Below are 27,495 nucleotides of genomic sequence, written 5' to 3' on the forward strand. Positions count from 1 at the left end.
GGAATGCAGCCTGGGCTAACTATGGTAAGAAATAAGGTTTTTATACACATACTTATTTGATTCTGGCTTTAGTGAAATATTTAGTGAAGTGTTCAGTGAAATACCAGTAATGCCCATTTCTGTAGCCTTCCCAAGGTCACTTCTATTAATAATTTAAAAATATGAAAAATTAACATACAGAGGTTTAACATCCTCCCATCTTCATAAAATCGTGCTGAAACACATTTGATCTCTGTATAACTGTATCCTGTGTTTCAGTGGCTGAAGAGTTTCCACAGCAGCTGAATTTACTTTTTCAGTGGTTGGATTGCTAGTTTTAGACTGTAAAGCTTTTCCCATGTCTGTTATTTTTGGCTGTTTTAAATTACTTGCATCATTTTTAGTTTGATCTATCTCCATTAAAGGAAATGAAAGTCATTGAATTGTCTTCAGGGAGCTTTTTTCTGCTGTCTTGTGAAATGTAATGTACGATCCTTTATATCCTGCAGAATTCTAGAACTAAGAAGTTACAAACCAAACCAAAGCTGTTGATTTTTTTTTTTTTTTTATGAGAATAATTTTTGATCAGTGAATTTCTGCAAAGGTCTTTTTAAGTTTTACCACTCAATTATTTTTTGACTAAAGTACCTGTCCCCCAGTGAAGTACATTCTGTCCTGGTAGTGACTCAGTGGAATATTTGAATGACTTTTCTCTGATACTCTTAATTTCTTCTTGGTCTGTGTAGGCAATAATGCTAATTTTTAGGTTTTTGTATTGGTATCCATTAGTACCATACTCTTCCTCCTCCCCTTCCTATATTTTGCCACTCCCTATGCAATCTGTAGCTAGCACACAAAACATATATGGCAAAGGAAAAAATAAACTTCAGTGGAATTGTATGCCTTTTGTCCCTGCCTGACTAGATGTGCTGAAACTTAGTGGTGTTGTAAATATGTATAAAAGTTACCTGAGTTCTTGGCAGTGTTTTTGAATATCGTATATTTTCTAGTAGAACACAGCAGAACTTTCTGGTTGTTGATAGAATATCAACTTTAAGGTCTACTTACAAATTAAAGCTTTCTTTTTGAGAGGTGTGAAAATGCCACAGTGGTAGATGCTTTAAATTTGGTTATTAAATAATGTTGGAAGGAGTTTTTTGGAATTATTTGAACTGCTGGGTTTTACATAATTAGAGTGTTCGTCTAAGAATACCCACGCCAGTGTATAGGAGTATTGTTTTCTATCAGTTGTGTTGTCAGTAGGAAAGAAGACTGGGAAATTAAAACGCTTATTACCATTTTGTAGTGTATAATTAACACAAAAAACTACAGAGGGAGTCTCTAACTCACCTGGTTGTTTTTGGTTTTTTTTTTTTAATAGCATTGCATACTGTTTGTTAGTATCATTTAATATTTGGAGAACTATTAATGACCTTCAAATGCAAGTGTACAACGCCAGTGTGTATAATAAGTGTATAATGGTATAAACTACCATCTACCTCAGTTTGAAGGGCTTTAAAGAAGACAAGTAACTTCCCGTGCGTGGTACTCCATCAGCTTTCATAAATACTTGAGAAGATGGTTGTTACATAATTTGAACTTTTCTACTAAAACCGCATTTGTTGATTTTTGAGAGGTTTTAGAGAATGAGAGTGTGTTAGGTCAAAAGGGAAAAGCAATGACGAAGTCAGGTTTTGAGGATGTATTTCTGATTTTCTTTTTTTAAACTATATCACCCACTTTTTTGCAGGGAAAGGCAGCAGACTGAGAAACCAGTTGTGTAGTATAGGCCTGTTTTATTTTCTGTCATTACATCATCTATTTCTGTCAAATATTTTTGAGAAGTACAGTCCTACTAGTTTTTGAATCCAGTGATCAGTAAGATTCTTTAAGTAAAGCAAGCATGATTCATAGCAGTTTGTAATTTGATGTGCAGATACATACAACACCTGCTATTTTGTGCATCTTAATGCTGAACAAATTACTTTGAGATGTTTCATAATACTTTGATATCTTTAAAATGTCTCGGGTGTCAATTTTTGAATGTAGTTAGTATAATTGAGCCTATAAAAACATTAGCTGTCAGTATTACTTTTATATCATCAGTTGTAGATTTTTGAGTAAATAAAAAGAATGGACTTCTTTTTTCTGTTCTTTATATCTGCCTCACCTTACTCTTTTTGAGTTATGTGTTTTGATGCTTTTTTCACCATTTCCCCTATGTTTAGCCTGTCCTGAGGCTAAACGGCCTTTTTTCTCTGAGGAGATCTGTTTTCATGGGTTGCGAAATAGAACAGTATTTCATATGCTGGATTACCATATTCCTCTTAGGCAGGAATCTGCCTTAGCATTGGACTAAGTCTTTCATGGTGTGTGTATGTGTTCTTGATGTTCACAGAAGCCAGCAAGCAATTGTACGTGAAACAGAAGATTTTTTTGTTGTTAATGTGTGATTATGATGTCAGTGTCTTGTGAGATTGTTCTGCTTTTTTCCTAACTGGCTATATTTCTGTATTGTGCAATATTCTGATAAATTGTGTGTTGATTTTTGGTTTTAATTTGTTTTTTGGTTTAGGTAGTGGGTCCACCTGGTACTGGAAAAACTGATGTGGCAGTCCAGATAATATCCAATCTTTATCACAATTTCCCAGAACAACGAACTCTTATAGTTACCCACTCTAATCAGGTAAAGTGTCAGTCGTGTATGAAATTTTTCCTGTAATTAAAATCAAGAAGAACAGCAGGTATTGAGGTTAGTAGGTTTCGGATTGCAATTGTCTCTTAGCAATGAACACTTGCCTTTGCTTGGGTGCAGTTTTGTCAGTTTCATAATGTGAAATGAAGGTTTTGAATCTCAGGCTTGTAGTTCTGAGTTATTTATCAGAAGTTTTCGATATATTTAACTGGTTGGGGGTAGAAATTGCGAAGTATTTTGCAAAAGTGTAAGTTCTTACAGTTGCACATTCACTGTGTGCACGCCAGATTTTTGCTAACTTACTTTGCTGGACACTGGTTGCTCTGTGCTTCTAAGGGAAGGCATGAAAGGTATCATGGTCTCTTCAGCTGAATGCTTGCTTCCCATTCATAAGAGATGCAGTCTAGCTGCTAAGTCTTAAGCATATTTAAAATAATAATAACAGCGGTAGAAGTCTTAAAGATTCTTACTCTAAATCTGCGTCTTGTTTGGAAGGATTTGTTTGGATACCAGGGTCATCTGTTTCCTGGTCTCCCTAATTAGCCTATTCTGTCTCAGTTATGAGCTATTTTAACTGAACATACTGCTTCAAAGCGATTTAATCTTTGTCCATCAAGTGCCATCAGGCACATAAGCTCTCAATCAAAGAATAGTGGATGGCTCTTTGTTTTGGTGAGGAGCTACAACCTGGAATAATATAGGCCAGTCTGCAATGGGTTGTGCGAGAGTTAACAGGTAGTGAAGTTGAGAGAAAGGGTTGAGAGCATGTCCGCTGGGGAGAAAAGGAAGGAAATAATTTGAGGGAGGTAGGAGACTCTTCTTACCACACAAGACTTAGATGAGAACATGAACTTGAAATTGTACTTCAGGAAATTAACTCGGCAGGGTTCGCTCCCTATGCCTTGACGCTGTACTTTAACATGTTTGCATGACTTCCAGCTGACGTGAAGTACAAGTGGAGCTTGATCGTGTTTATTCTTAGTTTCCTAATTTCATGAAATACACTGAATTGGACAGTTGATATTAAGCTGTTAGAGAATTGAAGAATTTAAGGCAGGAGACGTAGCACACCTTGAAGTTTAGTTCAGCAAAATTTATTTATCCATATGGAATAGTCACAGTACCTGCCAGTCAATACCAGATCACACTCTTCTAATGTACAGTAAAAGTTAAATGGTTTAAAGTCATCTAACAAAATCAATGTTTGCAAAGTGTGCTTCTTGAGACAGTTTTATAAACTGTTAGCTTTATCAACTAAATTAGTTAGGTGATTGAATCAAATTTTAAAATTGTTTTAAAATTGTAAAATAAAATTTCATTGTTGTATAAAGTATGTGAATACAAGAGTTTTAGTAGGCTAATTTCCGTGTTGTCAAGATAAAGAGCTCTAGTTTCAGTATTAACATCACGTTTGCTTTGGCTTCCATTTATACCAGAATAGACAAAATTTTCTAAGCTGGCTTACCAGTAATTCTTCAGTTTTCCCCTGCAAGAGCCTCTGAACTTTTAAAAACTACTTTTTCTCCTGTTCTTGTCACTTATTAGGCCTTGAACCAGCTGTTTGAAAAAATCATGGCTCTAGACATTGATGAGCGCCACCTCCTGCGTCTGGGTCATGGAGAAGAGGAATTAGAGACAGAGAAAGATTTCAGCAGGTGAGAAAGATGGTGCTAATGATAAACTCACTGCATAAACATCGTAGCAAGTTTTATGTGTTGAATCCATTCTGCCTCCCTTTTAAGTGAGCAAGAAGCTGTGCTTGACAAGTTTTACCTTTCTCATATGCTTTGCATTACTGAGATTCAACAATACTGGTTTTCAGTAGAGGCTTAAGTAATTTTGGTTCTTACTCAGCAGAGAAACTGTGTTCCCTTGAGAATCCAAAGGCAGAATCAGGCAGTTGCTTGTTCACAAACTCAGCTGCTTGAATAAAAGTAGTTATATGCTGGGCCCATATGCATTTTGGAGAATTGATCTGTTTTGTGAGAGGAAGTTGAATAATAAAGGTAGGCTTTTGCAAGTAGGAATTTTTTGTGCAAATACGGTATCAATTCTACTGGCATGGTGAATATTGCGTACATAAATATAAACATGAAATTAAACTTTCTGCTTTTAATTCTTCAGAGTATTGCTTCATTAGAAAGTTGCTTATTTCATTGGTAAATAACACATTTTGAATAATATATACATAAGGAAAGCTATCAAGTCTATACCAGTAATTGTGTGTAATCCTACTGACATCATTCTTAAATGTAAGTGGGTGCATAAGTGTCATGCACTGGAAACAACTGAACTGTCCAGTATTGGATTATTATAGCAATACTTTGACTTCAAAAGCTGTAGTAAAAGTTCTGTATAATCACTAGAAGTTAGCCACATATGCATAGTTGAGTTTCATTTAGCAAAGTAAACACCTTGTGATTTTTTTTTTTTTATATTTTTTTTATTTTGAATACTTTGATGTAGTCAAATTATTCCAGAAATTTGATAGCCAAAGTCTTACTGGTATGATGCCATGGCAGATATTTATTTAGTAATATTCACGGTTTAGTATATTCCTTGAACAGTAGTGTTCATAATTAAAAGGAGTTTTCTTGGAGACACTCTATGTTGTCTGTTTTCATTCTGTCTCAGGGTAACTCCAGACCTACAGGACATTACTGTAAAGTCCTATGGGTTCTGGCAGTTTGGGAGGGAGGAATAAGGGCTGAGGAATATATTTGAAGGTGGGCTGCACTACTGTGAGAAATTTATTTCCCATATGCCTTTCATTTGGTTTTAGGTTGCTTCTGAGTGTGTGGGTTTTGTGTGTCAGGCTGCTTTAGAGGGCATGATGCTGCTTAAGGAATTTCTACTGCTTGCAAGCTTAGTGTTCCTTTTTTGCTCCCTCTGCAGGCACACCAAAGCTGGGCAGGGGGTATAAGAACATAAGGTAGAGAGGAGCTGATTAAACTGGTACTGTCAGTTAAACACAGAGAATCACCACTACAGAATGTTTTTGTAGCAATGAACGAATATGTAAAAGAGGACTTTTGACTTGAATTGTGAGAAATAAGAGGACATTGGAACTCTGAGGGGGGAAAAAAAACCCCAAGCAACTGGTTTAAGTCACTTGTCATTATAATGGATTAGTTTTGTTGAAGAAGAAAATACTATTTAGTATTCCAGGGATCTTAACTGTCATAGTTCCTGAGGAACTTGTTTTTTCCAGTTGTGAACAATATCATATTCACTTGTGTCTTAGTAAATTCAAATCTCTGGCTTTAACTACTCTCACCCTACTAAATAAGACAATAGAACCCATTGTGATTACCAGGGATTGTGTCTTTTTATTTTTTTTCTGTGCGGACAGCATATTTTATGAATAGTTGGTTTAATAAGAACTTGAAATTTAGCCTTTATTCACATTTGAGCTTTTAACTACATAAGCATTTTTAAAAGGAAGTGTCCTGTTCCTCTCACTTCTTTAATTCCATCCATTTATACCACTTCTTAATTTGTTTTCTTTTTTGGAAAATGTGATACAGTGATTTTTTGTTTTTCTTGTACTGCTTCTGGGAGGGGGGATTTGGATTAAGGAAATTGATTTATAAAGGAGAAAAATTGAGCTTGAATTGGGTAAGAGGAGGAAGAGTGGAAGGAGTGGGTCACAAGCTAATCAGTCATAAAAGTTATTGAACAGGCAGCTATGAGTACAGGACCTCCTATGTATGGATGTAGAGCTGTCTGTTATGGTGGGCTAGGCATTGTTGCAAGACACTTTGTATATTGCCGAAGGAAGTCAGCCTTATCGTACTGGAACTGCGAGTATAGGTTCATTTATGATGGTCCATGGACTTCTATAACTTGCTTGTGTTTGTGTAACATGTAGCGTACCATAGTTCCTAAACAGTACATTGGAAGTAATGCTTTTCTGCTTTACAGGTGTATATGAGAATGTTTTGCTAATGCTTACGAAGTGATAGGAGCTTTTTCAACAGTAATGGTTCTTGCATGGCTTTGTAAATTACTAGGTTTTGGAATTCTTGGGTTTTGGAACGTGGTAGTTGTTGTGAGAGGGGTTTTTTGGGGGTAGTGTTGGATTTTTTGTGATCTCATGATGCTTAGATGACGCAAGTTTTGAATTAAATACATTTAAATATGTTAAATTATGTTGATCCATTTTGTAGGTATGGAAGAGTTAATTATGTACTGGCTCGAAGACTTGAACTTCTACGAGAAGTTGGGCGATTGCAAGAGAGTCTTGGAGTCCCAGGAGATGTTTCTTACACTTGTGAAACAGCTGGCCACTTTTTCTTATACCAAGTAAGGACTGAAATACTTCTACAGAGACTGTATGACCTCAGTATGTTATGAAACACTTTGTAAAAATTGGAGTGAATTTTTCAGAAATGAGTCTAAAAAAAAAAAAGCATTTTCTTTGGTGGTTCAAAGTACAATAACAGCTAAAGCTATAATTGCAACAATTACTTACTTGTATTGCTATTGTTATAAATCCTGCCTGATTACTCACCAATTGAAAGGCTAGCATTGCTGCTTTTCATGACTGCTGGCAAAGATTCTAACCTGAAGTTTCTCCTTCAGATGTGGGCTGCTTTACATTTTGGACAAGCATTAGAGCAGCTACTTGATGATCCTGCTAGAAAGCTTTTATGGTGTTAAATGCCAGTGTGAAGCTGGATGCATAGTATGCAAAACAGTGATTTTCTGTATATTGTAGATCCCTCATTTGCCCTTCCATGTATTTTTCAGTGACATGGTTTTACATTAGCAATTAGTGTGGCTTAAGCAGAGTTGTGGAGTGGTACTTCAGATCAAATGCATACACTATATATGTTTTTACAAAAGTCACTCTGGGCTAGCTGTGGTGTGGACCTGAACATCAAATGGTTATTAGGTGTTGGAGAGTACTAGGAGCACTGCTGGAGCTCATCTTCTGGTTTGATTTCCTCCCAAAGGAGTCCAACTTGGTATTTAAACCAAAGTACTGTAGGTGGAGATAATAGCGAGATTTGCTTCTGTATGGGATTTATGTGGCAAAGTTTTGGTAGTGGGGGACTGCAGGGCTGACCTCTATGAGAAGAGGTCAGGGGCTTTCTGGAACAGCCAGCTCCAGTGGACCCACCGCTGGCCAAAGCTGAGCCCATCAGTGACACTGGTAGCGCCTCTGTGAAAACATCTTTGAGAAAAGGTCAAAAACCACTGCGCAGCACCTGAGGGCAGAAAGTGTGAGAAACAACCCCCCACACCAAGGTCAGAAGGAAAAGGGGGGAGGGGGCAGGAGGTGCTCCAGGCACCAGAGCAGACATTCCGCCATAGCTCATGGAGAGGACCATGGTGAAGCAGGTTGTCCCCCTGCAGCCCATGGAGGACCATGTCAGAACAGATACCTACACTGCAGCCTGTGGAGAACCCCATGCTGGAGGAGGTGGACATGCCCTGCAAGAAGCTGCAGCCTGTGGAAAGTCTACACTGGAGCAGGCGAGAATAATGAGGAGGAAAGGGTGGCAGAGATGCGGTGTTGCAAACTTGAATGACAAGCCCCATTCCTCCTGCACTGCTCAGGATGAGGAGGAGGTAGAAGAGTTGGGAATGAAGGAGTGAAACTGAGTCTGGGAAGAAAGAGGGGGTGGAGAAGAAAGGTGGTTTTAGTTTTGCCTTTGTTTCTCACCATCCTACTCTGTTTTTAATTGGCAATAAATTAAATTAATTTTCCCCAAGTTAAGTCTGTTTTACCCTGTCTTTATCTCAACCCATAAACTTTTCCATCTCATTTTCTCACTCTGTCCTGTTGAGGAGGGGAAGTGGGAGGTGCTGGGTGGGAGTCTGGCAGCCAGCCAAGGTCAACCCACCACAGCTTCAAAAATGTTGTGCTGATACAAGGTCAATGCTGATTTAGACATACCTTGCTCTTGTGATAATGTTTTTCTTTAATACTGTGTGTGCAAGACTACACCTCGCTAATACTTCATGATACGAAAACATGTCAGTATGACACTTCTGTTTGCCACAGGTAATGTCTCGCTGGGAGGAGTATATCAGCAAAGTGAAAGTTAAAGGTGGAAAATCGCCGGATGTTTCGGACATCTCCAATTTCTTTCCTTTTCACCAGTATTTTGCAAATGCTCCTCAACCAATTTTCAAAGGCAAGTCCTATGAAGAAGATATGGAAATTGCTGAAGGGTGTTTTAGACATGTTAAGAAAATATTCACTCAGCTTGAGGTAAGACATGTAACTATTAAAGGTAAGTGGATTTGGCTAACCCTTTAAAAAAACTTTACACAGTTCCAAATTTCTGCGTTACCCTACATCCTAAGAGGGATATACACCTCTAGGCAGCTTCATTAGCTTGCAAGGCACTCAGGTGAGATTTTTCTACCTTTGAGTAATTATAGGCATGTTTCACAACAGGGACAAGGGTGTAATGTGTTTTGTTTTGATCTTAGGGAGCAGCCATTCTGCATGTTCCATTTTCGCTGGTTAGGTTACTAGGATTGGTGTGCCTATCGCTGCCCCTCTGATCCTAACAGGGTCTTTGTATTTACAGAGAATTGCCTTTAATCAGATAACCTAGAAGTAGTAACTTAAACAGATTATTTTCTATTTTTTCCTGAGTTGCTTGAGAGGTTTTTAAAAGTTAGGGTAAAGGTGATCTGGGCATCATTTAGTCATAATAACTGTATTGGTCTTTCTGATATTGAATTTGATGTGATGCTATGACACAGTAAAGTAGGAAACAAGAAGATGTAGTGTATCAAAATTTTGGGGGATTCTGGGAGGGTTCCTTAGAATCAATTGAGCAGTTGTCTGCAAATTTATATATGCACACAGGTTGCAGAATTCTTGGGTGTGTTTTTAAAAGATTGGGTTTTGAAATATTGTTGTTTCCAGGTTTAGCATTAAAAAATTATTCAGATTGTACCCTTATAACTTTCTTGCCTAATTATATTAAGAAGGTGGCCAGATAGTTTGAATTAATAAAATTTATAAGCAATAATTTTTTGTATTCTGACTTTCAACATTTTCTTTGCCACAGGAATTCAGAGCATTTGAACTTCTTCGAAGTGGCTTGGATAGATCCAAATACCTGTTGGTGAAAGAAGCAAAAATCATTGCCATGACTTGTACTCATGCTGCTCTGAAACGACATGACCTGGTTGAATTAGGTTTCAAAGTAATGATTATACTACTGTTACTACACTTAATTTTTTTTCCAGGTTTGGTTCCTGCCCCACCTTCTCCACTCCCCCCATATAAACCTTTTTATCTGTCCTAAATCTACACAACTAGGTTATTTTGAGTTGCATTATTACCATTTGAATGGTATTCAGTGCATTCACATTTGAATTGTGATTTCACTGAAGAAAAAATTTAAATTCTGTAAGTAAAAGATGAGATTGCTTTTAAGTTATTGTATATACAAAAATGCTTAATAGTGCATATCTATTAAAAAAAAAAGTATGTGTTGCCATATTCAATGATGAACAACAGTGATATGGTTGAATAATAAAAGCAGAACTGGGAAAAAACATGGCCTTTATAAATTTGTTTACCTAAAAAATTAATAATTTGAGGAAAAAGAACTATGATGCAATGCTGTTTTCACTCTGCAGTGTTAACCATAGATATTAATTTAGTACAGACTTTTATCTGACAAAAACGAAACAAAAGTCCACTACCAATAATCCTTTCAGTATTATTTTTCTCCAGTAATGCACTGTATTGAATCACAAAAGCGCTCCTTTTCTGCTTCAGTGCTAAGATACCAAATTCGTTTGCCTCACTGCAGAAAGCTTTTCTCTTGCACATGGATTATGGCATATGGGTTATGGCATGTCATATAGTTCAGTCATGGATTCCTTCAAGATATAAGCCCTGATTGGTACAGGTAGATCTGCCATTGATGCAGTAGGACTTCACCCTATGACTTGGAATTTAATAATACTGATATTTTGCCTAGAAGATAAAATCCTGCTGTAACTGTCCCACCCATTAAAAACCAAATGAGTAATTGATGCTTTCTTTTGGTAGGCTGGATAACAGCATTAATTTGTGTTACCTGGTTGATGGATATATCTTTACTTTTTCCTTTCTCAGTATGACAACATCTTAATGGAAGAGTCTGCTCAGATTCTGGAGATAGAAACCTTTATACCTCTCCTGTTGCAGGTTAGACCTGAATTACAAAACATGGTACAAAAAATGATAAATGAAAGTCTGTGTTCTTGAACAATATAGAATATTAAAGGGAAAATATCTTGTGCAGAAAGTAACCTAGAACTGATATTTGCCATTTGAGTGAACAGTAAGAACATTCACATTGTTCTACATTAGTTGTTTATCTTTGGTTTTTAATATTATGGAGTAAGCTAATATTATGGAGTAAGCTAATAGGTTATAAAGATACTACTTTTGTTGACTAAATAGTAGTATTAGCAGGCTTTAATTTTGGAAATAAAAAAACGAAGACATTTATGTAAACTAGGTCCTGGCTTCGTTACTTTTATTCTTTCTCATTTAATTGTGGTTATTGCTAATTTTTAAAAACTGTTAAAAATATAAGGCTTACATAATTGCTCTTTGTCATCCTGTCTGCTTGTGGTGTTTGGTCAGTTTCAGTCAAGATTAACAGAGATGGAGAGATACCAAGGACCTATAACTTCCAGGAAAACTGGAGCCAAGTAGAGAGGAGATATTCTAACTAATGTTACAACTCCACAGAAAGAAAGGAATGGTTACTGGGTCTACTTCTACTTTTGCCCAGTAATTATGCACCTTTTGTCTAGCTAAATGGTAAATATTTAGCCTGGAATAAACTGCAGCTGGTACTGTGTTTAGCAAACCAACAATTGGTAGATAAAGGAATGCAGATGTGATAGGGTTGAAGGGAAGTCTTGCAGCTGGAAAGGTACTGCTAACAGAAGGAAGGAAAGAAGGAGACTGAAGCTGATGTGGCACAGGGTTATTTATAGCACAGTCTTCAGGAAGCGAGGTAGCAATGGCTTTGTAACGTAATGGATTGTTGTAATAGAGGGACAGCACTGCTACTTTTAAGGTTGAGTATCTTTTGCTAAAATCATTTACTCTGATCATTCTAAACTCCACACGTTCACTCAGACTGTCTTCAGTTTTTTTGTGCCTCCAGTGAAGGTTTTCTGTGGTTGCTTTTAGCAACCTGAGCTTGAGATGCATCACTTTCCTCTTAATTTAAGAGCCTAGAGGATTTCATAAGTAAGCAAAACGTGCTTCTCTTGCACCTGTGGCTCCATAATCTTGTATTATCACAAGATAAAATTCCACCTCTGGAAGTGAAGTATGGGCTCCCTCAGGAACTCTGTGCAAACTACTTAGCTGTGGGAAGTCAGTAACACTGAAGACAGTCTCTACCCTTGATTTGATTCTTCCTCCAGTGGCTTTCTGAAAAATACACAGTCGGCATTTGCTCATGTTCTAAAATAAACTTTCCTTTCAGAAATTTTGCCTGAAGCATATGTTTTCTTTGAAAAGCAATAATTTTAAGTCTTCTAGAAAACCACATCGAAGTTTTTGGATTTCATTCTAAAAGAAAATTAATCTCAGTTGAAAAAGGTGTGATAGAAACTCCATGAAATAAATATTTGATATGTTTGTAATTGCAGCTCATAATTTTTCACTTCGCTCTTTAACAATGAAGAGTAGAATACAATTGCAGGAAAGTAACAAGAGTATGGGCTTAGTGCGCAAAAGAATGTGCATGTCCAAGTTAACCATATTGCTATTAAAGCCCAAGTCTTGTTCTCAGTTGCTGTTTAACTCTGTAAGCCAATTTGACTATTAATGTGTTGTAATTGAGTATCTTGATTGTATTGTAATAGTTATAATTGTGTAATTGTTTAATTCTAGAACCCCCAGGATGGATTCAGTCGTTTGAAGCGGTGGATTATGATTGGTGACCATCATCAGTTGCCACCAGTCATTAAGAACATGGCTTTTCAAAAATACTCCAACATGGAGCAGTCCCTCTTTACACGGTTTGTTCGTGTTGGAGTGCCAACTGTTGATTTGGATGCACAAGGAAGAGCAAGAGCAAGGTGAGACAGAGAAAATGGCAGTATCTAGGTTGTAAGAAACTACCAGGTTAAAAATTGGAAAACCACACATAGTATTGGAAACTTTTTTTCCTATTGTCAGGAGAGGATTTTGCAAAACTAATTTAGTTGCTTTGTTCCATTTGTTTCAGCTTAGACTAGGAAATCAGATTTTACTTTGCTGAAATGCAATCAGTTTCACTTGCTTTTTTTTTTTTTTTTTTTAATATATAGGAGTACTCTGCTACTGTATGAGTAATGAAAATCTCATTTAAAGGAATTTTAATAGTCTTAAGTGTTTGGATTTTTTTACAGATGAGACTTTTTTGCAGAAGCTTCCTTTTCTACACTAATATATTTAATATATTCAAGGCCAAATAAAGACTTTTGTATTTCCCTTATGGTCTGCAGAAGGGTACTTCTCATGTAGCATTTAGTCAGAGCTTCAGCTTTCATTGATTGGAGACAACCAGGCTGTCCACACAAGAGCATAATGCCCTTTTTTTTTTTTTTTTTTTTTAAATATTAAAAGAGATACTGCTTCTCTGTAGTAAGATAACTTTTCTTTTTATCCATGTATTTGTCATTTCATTTGTGGTAATTTAGATGTCAGATTTATTTATTGTGTAAAGTGCATGTTTGCAGTGTCGTATTTACATGGAAAAATAAAACCAAAGAAGAGAAAATGACTCCTTGTAAAATCTTGCTACTTTAAGGTTAGATTTAAATCCTAATTTTTTTTCTTAGGCATAAAGTGGAATGAACAATGTGAAGGAGAACTTCAGGCTTTTTATGTAAGAAATGTCGGGGGTGGTAGAATATTATTTTCCAGTCATATGAATAACAGTTACATTCAGTATGATTTTAAAAATGCAAATTACATCTGACTGTGATGATAAATGAAGTTTATTTTTCTATCTGCTATTTTGTAACATCTCAGAGAACTTCTTAGAGATAAGAGAGCAGAATAATTCCTTCACTTTGCAAGCAGTTTCTTGATCAAGGATTTTTTCCATACCTTCCTTTGCTTTGTCTTTTCTGATCATAGGTAGCTTCCCCATGAACTATCTGCTGCTATTTTATCAGGTCTGGATATTGTTGCGTGTTTCTGACCAAGGCATTTTGGTTATATTACTGTCACTATCAATACCAGACATGATTCAGAATTGTGTGGATCTTGGTTGCTTCCCATCACATCTCATGTTAATACATGACAATACTCAAAATAAAAAAATAAATTTCTTTTTGCAGCAAGAGGCTTTACAGTGGATAATGCAGAAAATCCTTTTTCCCTTACTCCTTCCTTTTTGTAAAGAAGCATTAATATTCCTTAACTTTTGTTCTCCATGAAAATTCCTACTAGACTTCTTTGCAAAATTTGTACCCTTTAGTGCCGAGCTGATCAAGTGTAACAGGCTTAAGGGTGAGTGTGCTGCATTGAGCTTTCTAAAAAGAAGTGAAATCTGAAGTTTTCTGTGAGGGAGAACCAAAGAGAATCAAAACTTAAAATAATTGCTGCATAGCTTGTACAAGTATGTTCATTTATATATGTACAGGCTATCCAGCTATATTGGGTTTTTCATTGAAAACCTACAGAAGCGTTCATCTTCAAAGCAAGGGGTTGTGTGTATCTTAACTATTTTGAATGAGTTCAAGAACTTGCTTTAACTATTTGGGGTTTGTCTCTGTGTGTTTTTGGACAGTTTATGTAACCTCTACAACTGGCGTTACAAGAATCTGGGAAACCTGCCTCACGTGCAGCTTCTGCCGGAGTTCAGAACAGCCAACGCTGGGTTTTTATACGACTTCCAGCTTATAAATGTAGAAGACTTCAATGGTGTGGGAGAGTCTGAACCCAACCCTTATTTCTATCAGGTAAGCGACATATTACATGTATACTCTTATTTAATCTGGATATGGCTTATTAAAGCTGCAATGAAGAGAGACTATCAAAATACAGTAAACTGATGTTTAATTCATGTTCTCAGGTAATTGAGTCGTGTATGCATGATTTTTTTTTCTCCTTTTAATCAGTTTTGAAGGTTGAAAATGATAACTTATGCTGGGCTTTTTGCTCAAAGTGAATGACTTTGCTTGATATGTGTGTTTTCTCAGTGTTATGAGAGGGGTGAGATTTGGTGTGTAATTCATTATGAAACGTTGTTTTGGCTTATGGCAGATTAAAGTCCATTATAATTCAGCTGTACTGCCATGATAGTGAAATAGCATTTCCCTTGTATATGAAGGATCAAAGTTTGCTCTGTGGCACATATTTGAGTTTGAAGAGTCACTGTTTTGATTTGATTTATATTTAAGAATTCTAAAAAGCTCATTCATAAAAGAATGAAAGAGTACTGCAAGAAATATACATAAGAGGCAGAGACATTCAGGCTGAAGTAAATTTTAAAAAAAAAATCCTTAGCCTTGGAATTTCTCAACTAAATTTTACAGTTAAACCAGTAACAACAGCCTCTGCCCATTTCTCTAAATTATAGGAAAACCTTTTACTCTTGTAATGAGATGCCTATATTTTCAGTCCTCTTATTTTTCTTGTTTTAAACACAGTGATGAAAGCAACTCTGGTGCCTAAATTACCGGTTTGGGTTTTGGCAAAGTTAAGGCTGGAGCTTTGTGCAAGTCAATGAGTTTAGTTCAAACGTGGAATTAACACCTTACATTTTGTTGAGTATTATGGAAAGCAAACAATATACTTGAAGATTATGATATTTGTGGTTATTTTTTCCCTGTGAAGATCATTGAGAGTTATGCTAATCTATTTTTTGAAAAGGTATGAAAGATATTCATAGTTTATGCTTGGGTTCCACTCACCTTTTTATTAAAACAAGTTAGTGTGCTGTTAATGAACAAAGCCACGGTGAGCCATAATCCAGTATATCTCATTTGTAGTTTGAGGATGGGGTTGTTTGGAGGGGAGAGTTTCTTATGATTCTGGTTTCTTAAGCTGTAACACTGTAACGTACAAGTAGTACATGGTAACAGCTGAAATTAGTGCCTTAAAAACAGGATTCCGATAACTGAGAATCTGACCACCACCTTAGTCAGCTCCTGTGCCAGAAAAGGCTGAGAACACTCACGCAAGGACACAAAGCACTTTTATCACTACAACAGTGCTTTCATGAGCAAACTTGTACAATTTTTTTCATCATCTTGAGGATGGAGAGATATTAGCAGTGTATTTTGGTGACATCGTGTGTTTTTTCATGAGATAACAAATTCCTGCCATGTATTATTTCTCTCTTTGTGAATTTGGGTATTTCTTTCCAGACTTAAAGGGGATTAAGATTTGTAGAATAGCTTTACGCCCACAGGTGTTTGATATGTGTAGCAACTGCATTTTCCAAGTAATGCAGAGCTCACTTAAGAAGAAGAAATTAAGGAGGCTGGTATGTCTAGCCTAGTCAAACATACACCAAGTGGGGATAAGATTCCCAGTATAAATAGAGCAGGAATAAATGTCAGCAATTAAGAATAAGTTTTTAGCCTGAAAGTTTTTGTTGACAGAAAAGGGATTTAAACAGGCTATGAATAACTTTAGTCTGGAAATAGGGCAAAACTTTCTACAGCCAGAAGAGTGATGCTTTGGGACAGACATTTATTCTTAGGAATGACACAGAAAAAAAGTTACAAAATACAAAATAGCAGCTGGTCATTTGAAATTGAATAGGTATGGCCTCAGTAGAAACAACCAGATTTGATAATCCAGATATCTCTCTCGTAATAAGTAGTTGAGAGGAGTTTAGTTATTTTAGTTCAACTAGTTCTTACTTCAACTAGTTCTTACTTTCCGCTTACTGGAGAATGAGTCATTGCAACTTTTTTGCGTGCTTATTTGGAACCATGTTAAATTGGCACTAATGTTTTTTAAACCCTTGTATTTAAACACAGATATATGTAGACTATCAGCTTGTAATACTTTTTAACAAATAATAATTGTATGGTTTTACATAACAGGTGGGGGGTTTGCATGTGACCTTTAAGAAGGAAAAAAGACATATTGTATTGGTTGAGTTCTGCAGTAATACAGTTAAGGTGGCAGTTCCATTGGACAGACAGATACGAGCATATAAATGCACTTACATACAAATGTTTAAATATTCAATAGCTCATAAATATAATTTAAATGGACTATTAAATATTTAAGGTTTAATCTTTTATTGAAATGAAACTGCATGCTTCTGAGTAGATGTTGGAAAGCGTCAATCAATGGCAATAATACTGATGTAGACATTTTCAGCAATTCTCTCGAGGAATCAGAATGAAGTTGTTAACCTATTTGTGGTTCTTCTGTTCTTTCAAAATGGCTTTTAAGGGAGCAAAGAAAGATCAGGTCTCTAGACATTTCTCAGCACTGAGATTTTTTTACTAAGTACATGATAATGTCACAGATGTTATTATTTCCACCCTTACAAGTTGAGTAACCCCTTTTTCTTCCCCCCCGCCCCCCTTCTCTCCTCTTTTAAACTCAAGAATCTTGGTGAAGCAGAGTATGTTGTAGCACTCTTCATGTATATGTGCCTGCTTGGTTATCCTGCAGACAAGATAAGTATCCTGACAACGTACAATGGACAGAAACACCTGATCCGTGATGTCATTAATCAGCGGTGTGGAAATAATCCACTGATTAGACGGCCAAACAAGGTGACTGAAAATATATCAGACATTGGAGTGGTGGTTCTGTTTTGTTTGTTTTTAAATTGTCATGTTACAGAACAGACTAACTGAAGAGATTCACAGCTTTCTGCGCAGGTATTCTCTGGTTAATTACATATTTATTAACCTACATTCTATGGAATTTCATAGAGTAGTGCCCTTGTTTCTGCCCATTCGTAATTTGATGTGCAAGTCAGTGAAGTCGGAAAGGCTACAGGCTACATGAGACAGAATAACTCTTTCCTGTGTCATTTATTTTGTTCTCAACAAAAAAAAAAAAAAAAAAAACCAACCCCAAAAAATACCCCCACCAAACCAAACACCTTTAGGAAGATCCACCCAGAGTGGAAATGATTGTGATAAAACATATGATGACAAATCTGATGAATCAAATAAAAGACACAGTTGTAAAAGTCTGGTGCTAATTCTGCAGGTTAAAACTCTGTGTTATAAAACCTGATGGCTTTCCACAATCTTTTGGTATGAGCACCTCACTGTTAGCTGTCTGAACTGAATAAAAAAGTAAAAGAATCAGTATACAGTCAGACAAGCTCTTCCCAACATCTCCCAAAAAGAACAGGCTGATGATATTTGGTTAGAGGTCAAGTAAAACAGAGTTATATAATTTTCTTTTATCGTCCCATTTATTGCAGTCTCAGTCTGAAGTTGATGTTTTAATTTTGGTGTCACGTTTTAATTGAAATGGCAAAGATTAACCTATGGAGTTTTTTTCTTGGTTTCTGATTCTCTAGGTAACAACTGTGGACAGATTTCAAGGTCAACAAAATGATTATATTCTCCTTTCACTAGTGCGTACTAAAGCTGTAGGCCACCTCAGGTATGTAAGAAGATAGTCTTGCAGTGTCATTACATGTTTCCTGTATCAGAAAGATGTTTATAGTGCATTATACAAAAGTGTTCAATTATTTGAGTATGTAGTAGAAATTAAGTTTAATGCTGTGTATTGAATGAGGTTCGGACATACTTCCTTTTATAACTGTCTGGTACCCTCTTCACAACCACTTTATCCTTTAGTTATGGCTCTTCTACTATAATTAGTTTATATTACTGCAGATAGGCTGAACTCGGTTTCACCCTAGTAGAACGATAGGAATGTAATGCTTGTTGAACAAATGCAGGCTTAAATTTTCTTATAGATTCTTTCCTGTAAGTGAGCTTTTTATTTGTTTTGTATCAGAAGCATTTGACCACTGCATAAGTTGTGTTAGGATGTGTAGTTTAAAACATTTGCACTTCGCTTTTAGGGTGGGATGGAGGAAGACTTAGCTTTTCTAACTACTGCTGAATAGACACCACACTCATGTTTACTCATTAAGGGATACAGAAATGCTGTTGTCATTTGTTCTCAATGTAAATCTTCACCTCTGAATTCTAGGAAAATAGAGAAGGGTGATTTTTCATATTATCGGTACAGTGAACCCTCTTCTATATAATGGTTCTAGGATTTGGTAGTTACTGAAACATTACGTAGGGGGAAAAAAATAAAGACAATAGTATTTTAGCAGATGATTTTATATTTCCTTTAATAAAGACTTTTGTATACTTCTAGTTATTTTTATTGCAACTGTGTCATTGGTGAAAAGAACATGATTGGTTTTGTTTGTTTTCTGAAGGGATGTCCGACGATTAGTCGTTGCCATGTCAAGAGCCAGGCTTGGGCTTTATATCTTTGCAAGGGTATCACTGTTTCAGAACTGTTTTGAGCTAACTCCAGCTTTCAGCCAGCTCACAGCTCGACCACTTCACCTCCATATCGTTCCCACAGAACGTTTTCCAGTGGCAAGACAGGTAGGAACAGCTGCTCTGAATTTTGCTCTCTCTTAATGGGTGGGTGCGTTTGCCCACTTTTTTTGAGTGGACTATAAGAGGTAGGACTATCTTCTCTGCTAAACCAGTGCCTCTTGGATAATTATGTCCCTAGAGTTAACTTTTATCATGATACACACTAGCTGGTTTTGATTGATTTTTCACAAAACTCAGTTATTGATGTAACTCTGTTGTGCCTGCTTTTTCCTAAGTTCTGCCTGTGTAAGCAATTCAATATTTTTCTTTTATGATAAATAGGTAAGTTTTTAGTGTGTTACATATTTAGGTCTTGTTGTAAAACAAAATAATGTTATTTCTTAAAAAAAAAGCCACACAAAGCTGATCACTTCTTATTGAAAGAGGTAAAATTACATTTGACTGAGTAATGCAAGATTGAACAATTGACTTTTTTTTTTTTTTTTTATTGGGTCCAGAATCACAAAGGAGTTTTGTTGCTGAGCTAGGTTCATAGGTATGAAAATGTAATTTGTAATACTGCTGCTGTAGATCTTCAGTGAAAGGTTTGTGTTAAGCATCTAAGCACAGGAACACACAGCATAGGATGCTAAATGAAGAAATGGAGCAGCATATCCGCTTTGCTTCCTGGAGCTTTGAGAAGGGGTGCCTACATAAACACAAAATTCAGTTACAGATCTTTTCCCTGGTCTGAAGAGCTGTTGACAGGTTTGAGAGGGAGCCTTTTAGTTGAAACTTTCAGGTCCACTGTGCAACAAAGAATGCAGTGTGCATGGTCAGCGAATGTGAGCAAGAAGGAGCTGGACAGTGGTGGACAAGTAGGCTAAGTCCTAATCTGATCCTACACTATTTGTGCCTTTAATATGTTAAATGACTTGAGTCCAAAATGTACTTGTGGAGTAAGCATCAGAACCCAGCCTTTTCTCTTGAAATTTCTTTGTTGGGCTGCAGTATCATGATTAATCCAGCTTCCCAAAGTGTAAGACCTACAGTTCCTATCTTTCCAAAGAATTTAGCTATTTTTTTCTTTAAAAAACATTATTTAGTTTCTTGGTGTTTATGTTTTCTAATATAGTTAAATAACCTTTGAATAATGGTTGTTTTGCTTTGCTTGCTGACTGTCTACTTTTTTTCACCTTCCTTAGAATGGAGAAAGACCATCTCACCAAATACATGTTATTAAGAACATGCCTCAAATGGCTAACTTTGTGTACAATATGTATATGCACATGATACAGAGTACACGCCACTACCAACAGGTAAGGACCTTCTAACTTTTGGAGGGTGTGCATTTAAAATAAAATTGATTTTTAGTGAGTGACGTGGGATGTTGAGGTTTGAGACTGTTCTTGTTCTGTTTAAAATTCAAGAAGGTTTTATGACTGGGAGTGAGAATATTGAGGTCTTTAAAATCTTGCAGTAGAAAGAGCTGCATCTTTTAGTAATTTAAGGCCCCAAAACCAGCATTAATTGATGCCAAGTGCTAGACATGGATCTGTCTGGGCCTAAAATTCCTCATAAATACTAAAGAACTAGCCTGTCCGGTATTTATTTGAAGTAAACGTGTGTGTTATGTTTTAGGGAAGTGCAGCTAGTGGTATTGTAGCACCACTGCATGGTGCAATAATGTTTTGTAATACAGGTTTTCATGACAAGCCTGCAGTGTGTAGAAGGTCCAGATCCTGTCTTGGAACCATTTTAACCATGTTAGCTCACTGCATTATCTAGGCTGGTTAGCAGCGGTAATGTTTTTATTCTGGAGAAATTGTTTTCAGCACTAGTTTATCATCAAGCAAAATAGCATGGGGTTGGAAGCTGTCTCGCTTCTGTACCTAATTCTGTCAGTGTTTAATCCCTGAAGCAGAATTCAGAACCCAACAAAAACACCTTGTCGTCTTATGTATGTGAGCAGAGCTTTAAGGCAGTTTAGACAGTATACTGAGCAGAAAGCTGCCTTTACACAGCATACTTCGATCTGTAGATGCCTAGAGATAGTTGATAGTAAACAGAAAGGGAGAGGTTTTAAATGCTACCCCTCAACTGCATCAGCTTTCACTTAATGTCTGGAGCTTATCATGATTATATTACCTATAATTTATTCTTTCATCACACTCTGAAGTTGCCTTGTTGGTTTTTGCTCTTCTGAAGGATTTCCAAAAGTGGAAAAAATTGATGTAAAAGGACACTGCTTACTCTGTGTTAGCTGGCTGTGGGAAGAGAGTGTGAGCATGGCTCTGTATCCTTGAACAGATTAGTCCCAGGTACTTGTCTGTGAGGTCTAGGTTCTGTTCCTGAATGCAAGGATGTTTCTCTGTCACCTTCTCTTCCTTCCTTCTTCCGGTGACTGTTTCAGCTAATATGGAACAGTGTAATCACTAGAGATCAGAACCCAAAACTTCTCCTTTAACTGAATGTCAGATTTTCAGGTAGAAAATTTCTTTTCCTCTGGAGTTCTTATCCAGCAAATCTTTGATTATTTTTTTTTTTCTTCTGGGAGGCATTGCTTCAGCCCAGTTTGAAGCATTTTGCTACCCAGAAAAAGCCTTTGCCAGGTGGACAGGATAGTTCTCATTATTTTGGGGAAGTGCTGCTGTAAAGGAAAGGGAATAGAGAAAGAGGAGTGACACTACTAAAATTTCCTCTTCTTGTAACTGTATTGTTTTTTAAAGTAGTGAAAGCTCACACTGTTATGTTAAAAACCCAGTCCTATGCACACATGATGAGACTTGTTTTGGAGCCAGTTTGTCTAATGTAGTTGGAGGTGCCTCAACTGTGCAGATCATATGTGATGAAGACTCAGTGGACTGTGCAGTTGGTCACATTCAGATGCAGATGAATACCTGTCAAAACTGAGAGCTGTATGTATGTCCTGAAAAGGAGCTGGTAGCAACTAAATGTTACCAACATTTGTGCTTGACACCTTAATCAAATAAGGACCTGATCCTTCTGCTAATAACAGTTACTCTTTTTTAGCATCCTAATCTTATCCATTGCTAGCTAAAATTAGTTACAAAACTGCTGGTTTCCTACTGTGGCAGTGAATCACGTTCTCCATGCAGGAGAAGCCAAAAAGTTAACGAGGAAAAAAAAAAAAGGGCAGGCATTAAATTTGTTTTACCCTATTTAGTACAACATGATATTTTCCTTTTCTTTTACACTAGTCTTAACAGTAGTAGTCACGAAGCACAGCATGCATCTAACTAAATCACAGAAGTCTGAGTTGCCTTGTGCAGCAAGAATATCTTTTTGTAATTGAAGGATCTCTGGTTTTGAAAAGCACTTTTTCTGTGAACAGATGGATTATAGGGACCAGTATGATAACTTCAAAGTTTATAAAAAATGCCAGTCATATCTTTGCTGGTAGTCATAATTGCTTTGTAGATTTGCCTATGCTTGTCAGAAATTTGTAATATTAGTGTCATCTAACGGAAGATAAGAATACACTGTAATTAAACAATTTGTCATGTGAAGCCAAGTTGCCTTTAAGCAAAACAAAACTAAAATGTTATCCATGGGAGGTTTCTCAAGCTTTCATTTCATTAAAATGCTTCACGATATTTCAATGAAATATCCATCATGTCATTAAATAACATCAGGCTGCAAGAAGTATGAGTGTTCCTGTACAGCCTGGAGTTGCTTAGCACTCATCCTCTTCAGCTTACTGTGTTCTTGGTATTTTTCTTCCAAAGTCTGTAATATGGCTGCCATTGCTGCTTATAATGTTTTGCAAACTACTTTTTGGTTGTGAGCAAAACACTTGGAATATAGTAAACTACTTTTCCAGAAGTATTATGTGAAAAATATCTAAGCATTGCTTCAACTGTTACTGGAACTTGCATCATTCTACGCTTACAGCTGTGAGTGAAACTTCTGTAAGTACAGATAACGTTCACATAGCATTTTATAAGAGGTTTCAAGGGGAAATTACCCGAATGAGTTGTTAAAGGCCTCAAAAACAAAGTTAAACATATCTAGGAGTTTGAAATGATAATAGATGAGACTGTGGTAGGAATGTGCTTGTTGCCCTAAGTAGGGATTTACCATAGTCCTATTACTTGTCTGGCTGTTTGGGATAAGGAAATGTGTTTGGTAACCTTGAATTGGAAGTACTGAGTTTTTAACAGCCTCTTTTCAGGCAAAAAAATTGTCTAATAAGACCATTGTGTGAGCCAAGTTTATTATCAATTTTTTTTTATACATGGGAGTTAAGTGCCTATAAATGAGTAGGGCTTCTAAATTTTACGTCTTTGTTGTTAACTTGTTATCTAATGCAAAACCCTAAATATAAGGTGAACAATTCAAGCTAAAATAGGAGTAGGTGCCCAAATCGATGCATTTGTTGTAAAAACTGAAAATCCTTTATCTTTTTTAATCATCTAGCGTTTACTGCCCCCACCTGCCATGATTGAAGAACCAGAAACTACTCAGACTCAAGAGACTGAAGTAGAAGGTGAAGTGCAAGGCATGCAGGAAGATGCAGAAGAAGAAGAAAATAAGGTGGGGGAGGAAATTACAAAGGAAAGAGAATTGAAAGTAGCTGAAGTGGATGAACATAAAACAATGCCAGAACACCCTGGAAGAGACAGTGATAGCGGAGACAGTGAACCTGAGAATGAGACTGAAAAGTGATCCATGTGATGTTCCTCCATGTTTTGGAAAATGGATGGGGGAAGAAAGCCGTTAGGAATATAATTACTATTTTTACATTGACTTTTTTAAATGGTTGCTTGTGTAATGTGACCTGTTGGGTATATTTTTCACTGAATGCTTTGTGGATGAGCAAAATGTTTGGCAAACATTTTACTGAGTTCTTGTCAGTATCAGTAATACAATTTGTTTAATGGCCTCAAATGATACACAATTTCCTTTTCTTAAGTTGCTCAGTAAAGATGCTTTTTATACCAGTTTTGAATATTTGACCTTTAATTCAGTCACTGAGTTATCCATGAAACCTCACTGATTAAGTGTATTCCGTATTGGTCAGACACTCTTTAGTTTCCTTAATATTTTGCCACGGAGAATTCCTTATGCAGAGCTGTGCTCGTATACATGGAGATTGTATTTTGGGTATACGCTCAAATTCAGTAAGATACTGAATTGTATGCCTGAGAAATGTGATTTACCATGGGACTTTGAAATGTTTAAAAGCTTTATTGAACTGGGACCTTAACAGAGTCTCAGAATTTCATGAGGCTCAGCTACTGGTAGCAATTTCTCATTGTTGACTTCTGCCACTGAATTGAGGACACAGCTTTTCAACAGCACTGGCTTTTTAAATCAGTATTTTGAAATAAATTGCTTTAAGAGGACACAGTAATTGCCCAGGATAAAGCCATGTGAGGAAGAAAAATGAAAGTAGTTCCCTGAATGCAGGGTTTGCCAAACATACAATATTGATATTAATGACATAATGGTTGAGTGGGTTTTCTAGGGTAACTTCCAAGTGTGCATCTTTCATAAAGTGATCAGAGGAAGGTTTTTCCCTGCTTCATTAAGAATGCCTGCCAACTTGGCAAATGATTCAGTGGCTCAACAAGACTTAGGAATTTCCAAGTAGATTTTCAAACAAAGCAATAGCCATATGAACACCTTTACTGCTGGCAAAGGAAAAATGCTTGGTTTTCAAGTGTTGCAGTTGTGAAGCTGCCAGAAGGACTTCCTCACTAAACTGCCGGGAGAATAATCAACTTACAAGCTTTTATTAATAGCACTGAAGGTCTTTATACTACAAAAATATTAAGAAAAATAATAAGGAAAAAAAGAAATAGCATAAAGCAAAACAAGCCCCGTGAAATACATCTCTTGCACACTTGTGCATGCTGAGATCTCATCTGCCCCGCTCCCTGAAATCATTCTTCCCCTGTCCATCAGAGGGAAGCTCAGGGGTGACAAATCCTAATACTTGCTGTTGGTACACAGTGTTCTCTTTTTCATTCGCTGAAATGAAGTTTTCTCAAACAAGAAAACTAATCATTTGAGCAGAATGTGAGTTCTTTCATTGCTTTTTTTGATTGAAAGGGAGTGTACTGCTTATTACCAAATTGTCTGCCTTGGGAGAACGAATATTATAGTGTTGAACATGTGGGTGGGAAGTTTCATGCTGTAACATTCACGTGTTTGTGCAGGGTTGAATAATACAGGGCCTTCAGGCCACAAGCAGCTAGCTCAGCTGAGGGCTGTCATCTGTTTTCCAGCCTATTTTCTAAAAATATTTGAGTCTTACATTCATTTATTGTGCTTTAGTATTCTAGGAATTGGAAAAGGATTCTGCAGGATTTTTTTCTAAAATGGGTAATTTAACTGACAGAGATTCCATCAGTGATTAGGACAGACTGACTGTTAGCAAGCGTGCAGAGCTGAAAGGAGCTGTGAAGGCCTCTTTGAGTTGTGCAGGGTTGGGGATGAACTGGCCACAGCGGCCTGTGTGATGCCGGGCTCCGTGTGCGGGCCCAGGTGTGCGTGGTCACTTCTGGGTCAGTCCCTGGAGAACGACAGCCAGGTATGGAGTTGTCCTAGACTACAGTGTAACCTTGAAACGGTGAGTATACCTCAGAAGGTTGGTTCTGGCCAACGTGCAGGAAGAGGCAATTGAACTGCAAACAACTGCAAAAGCTTGAACAGTCTTAATCTGCAGTTTTCTGAGGGATCAGATGCCACCTGTAAAAGAGACGGAAGGTCTTGCTGAGTTGACCCGAGCTGAGCATGTGGTTTGCTATCCTTGCTGCCATCCTCTGTGTGTTGAACTTCACACTTTTGCAGGGACATGGTAGCATTAGGAGAATGCGTTTTCAAAACTGGAAAATCTTGTCTGTTTGTAGGAGTGGCTGGAAAGTTCTCGAGGCTTTCATTTGGGGTATTGATTTGCAGCTTTTTTTTCCCCCAAAGAGCTTTTAAGTTCTGTTTTTCATTTTTGGAAAAGGATTAACTTTGTCTTTTCCCCCAGAATAGTTTTTATGTTCTATTTACATTTTCTTATAAGAAAGGGTGGGTGGGAGAAGTGAAGCAGTCTAAAATTGTAACTTTGATCTACATGGTTTGTTTTCCAGTGGCAATATTTACCTGGGATTTAGCATCCCCTTCTGATGTCCCTGTCTTTATTCTAGTGAACGACAAGATCCAGTTAAACTAAATGTATTGAAATTTTTAAAAAAAGACATGTACAGATTTAATTATTTTTAAAGGACAGAATCTGTAAGTAAGTGGACAAAACTAGTGTTAAAATAGCTTTTAAAAAATTCTATTCAAGCATTGTTGCAAAGAATTATTACAGCACTGCATGAAAACCTAGTGAACGAATCTTTGTGAAGATAAGATGTAAACTGGAGGAAAAGATACAAAATTACTTTCTTTTATTGTTCCAAAGCCATGTAATTAAAAAAAAACCCAAAAAACTAAGGACTTTTTGAGTGAAACTAAAGAACTGATAGTGACTTTTCTTCAAATTTATTTAGGCATCACTTCCATGAATTGCTTAATTTTCCTCTGTTACTCTGAGCCTGTAGAACATCTCAGGCACTACTTTCCAGGTTTATTTAAGTAGAAACTAGTTTAGAAACAGCTCAACCCTTAGACTCTAATGTTGTGCTGATAAGAAAATGATACTGTGATTCAATGTACTGTTCATTTCTGTAATAGCCAGAAAAACAAGGGCAAAGAATAATTTACTTGGGGTTCTATCATCCATACGTAGCTGGGACAGTACTATATAAATGCAGGCCCCTTTCCATCTGTGACTCTGAAATAAGGCAGTAAGTGGCAGGTTTAGGTATGACCAAAGAAAACAGATTAGTGACACTCTGGGAGTGTGGCTTGCTTTTGCTTTAGTCTGTATGGGACTTTGAAACAGCTCGGCAGCATGGTGGGGATGGTGGAGAAGTTAGCTCTAAAAAGTTCAGGACAAAGTTTGCCAAGGGGAAGAGACAAGCTGGAGGTCTCAGTAGGCAGCTCACAGTAATGAATATGTCCATTTGCTTTCGTAGTGGATACCAAATACTGCTCTACATGTTGGATAAGGTAGGTCCTAATTTCCTTTGAAAGGGGAGCAAACATCTGGCCCCTTCTCCTCCCTCTTGGAATGGATCTCTGCAGTTTCCTGGGACATAAAGGGATATGAATCCAGAAGAAAAGTATTCTCATGAGGAGCAGAAGCTGTTTTCCTGGTGGAATGGCTTTGCTGACAGGACGAAAGAGACCAGTTTTATTCTCTGAAATCACAGAATTCTTTTAAAAAAAGAAGACCTAGAGGCGGTGTTGATCACATACTGGATAAATGTGATGAC

The 27,495-nt window shown here is 36.9% G+C and overlaps 1 protein-coding gene across 1 annotated transcript in view; it reads left to right on the top strand.

The window, feature by feature from the left end:
- The window catches only part of AQR (aquarius intron-binding spliceosomal factor), a 55,857-nt gene extending 29,321 nt beyond the window's left edge, over positions 1-26,536 (top strand). The window contains exons 22-35 of the mRNA XM_035894476.1: positions 1-24; positions 2,555-2,665; positions 4,220-4,329; positions 6,844-6,979; positions 8,688-8,897; positions 9,712-9,849; positions 10,773-10,844; positions 12,558-12,745; positions 14,446-14,617; positions 17,231-17,401; positions 18,166-18,251; positions 19,048-19,222; positions 20,362-20,475; positions 23,597-26,536. The exon at positions 1-24 is cut by the window's left edge and continues 6 nt beyond it. Of these exons, the coding sequence (XP_035750369.1) occupies positions 1-24; positions 2,555-2,665; positions 4,220-4,329; positions 6,844-6,979; positions 8,688-8,897; positions 9,712-9,849; positions 10,773-10,844; positions 12,558-12,745; positions 14,446-14,617; positions 17,231-17,401; positions 18,166-18,251; positions 19,048-19,222; positions 20,362-20,475; positions 23,597-23,845 (1,956 nt within the window). The 3' untranslated portion in view covers positions 23,846-26,536. The remainder of the gene's footprint in view (positions 25-2,554; positions 2,666-4,219; positions 4,330-6,843; positions 6,980-8,687; positions 8,898-9,711; positions 9,850-10,772; positions 10,845-12,557; positions 12,746-14,445; positions 14,618-17,230; positions 17,402-18,165; positions 18,252-19,047; positions 19,223-20,361; positions 20,476-23,596) is intronic.
- Positions 26,537-27,495: the final 959 nt, after the last annotated feature.

This window comes from Egretta garzetta, unplaced genomic scaffold, assembly GCF_000687185.1.
Source record: "Egretta garzetta isolate BGI_Z169 unplaced genomic scaffold, ASM68718v1 scaffold285, whole genome shotgun sequence".
Classification (NCBI taxonomy): domain Eukaryota; kingdom Metazoa; phylum Chordata; class Aves; order Pelecaniformes; family Ardeidae; genus Egretta; species Egretta garzetta.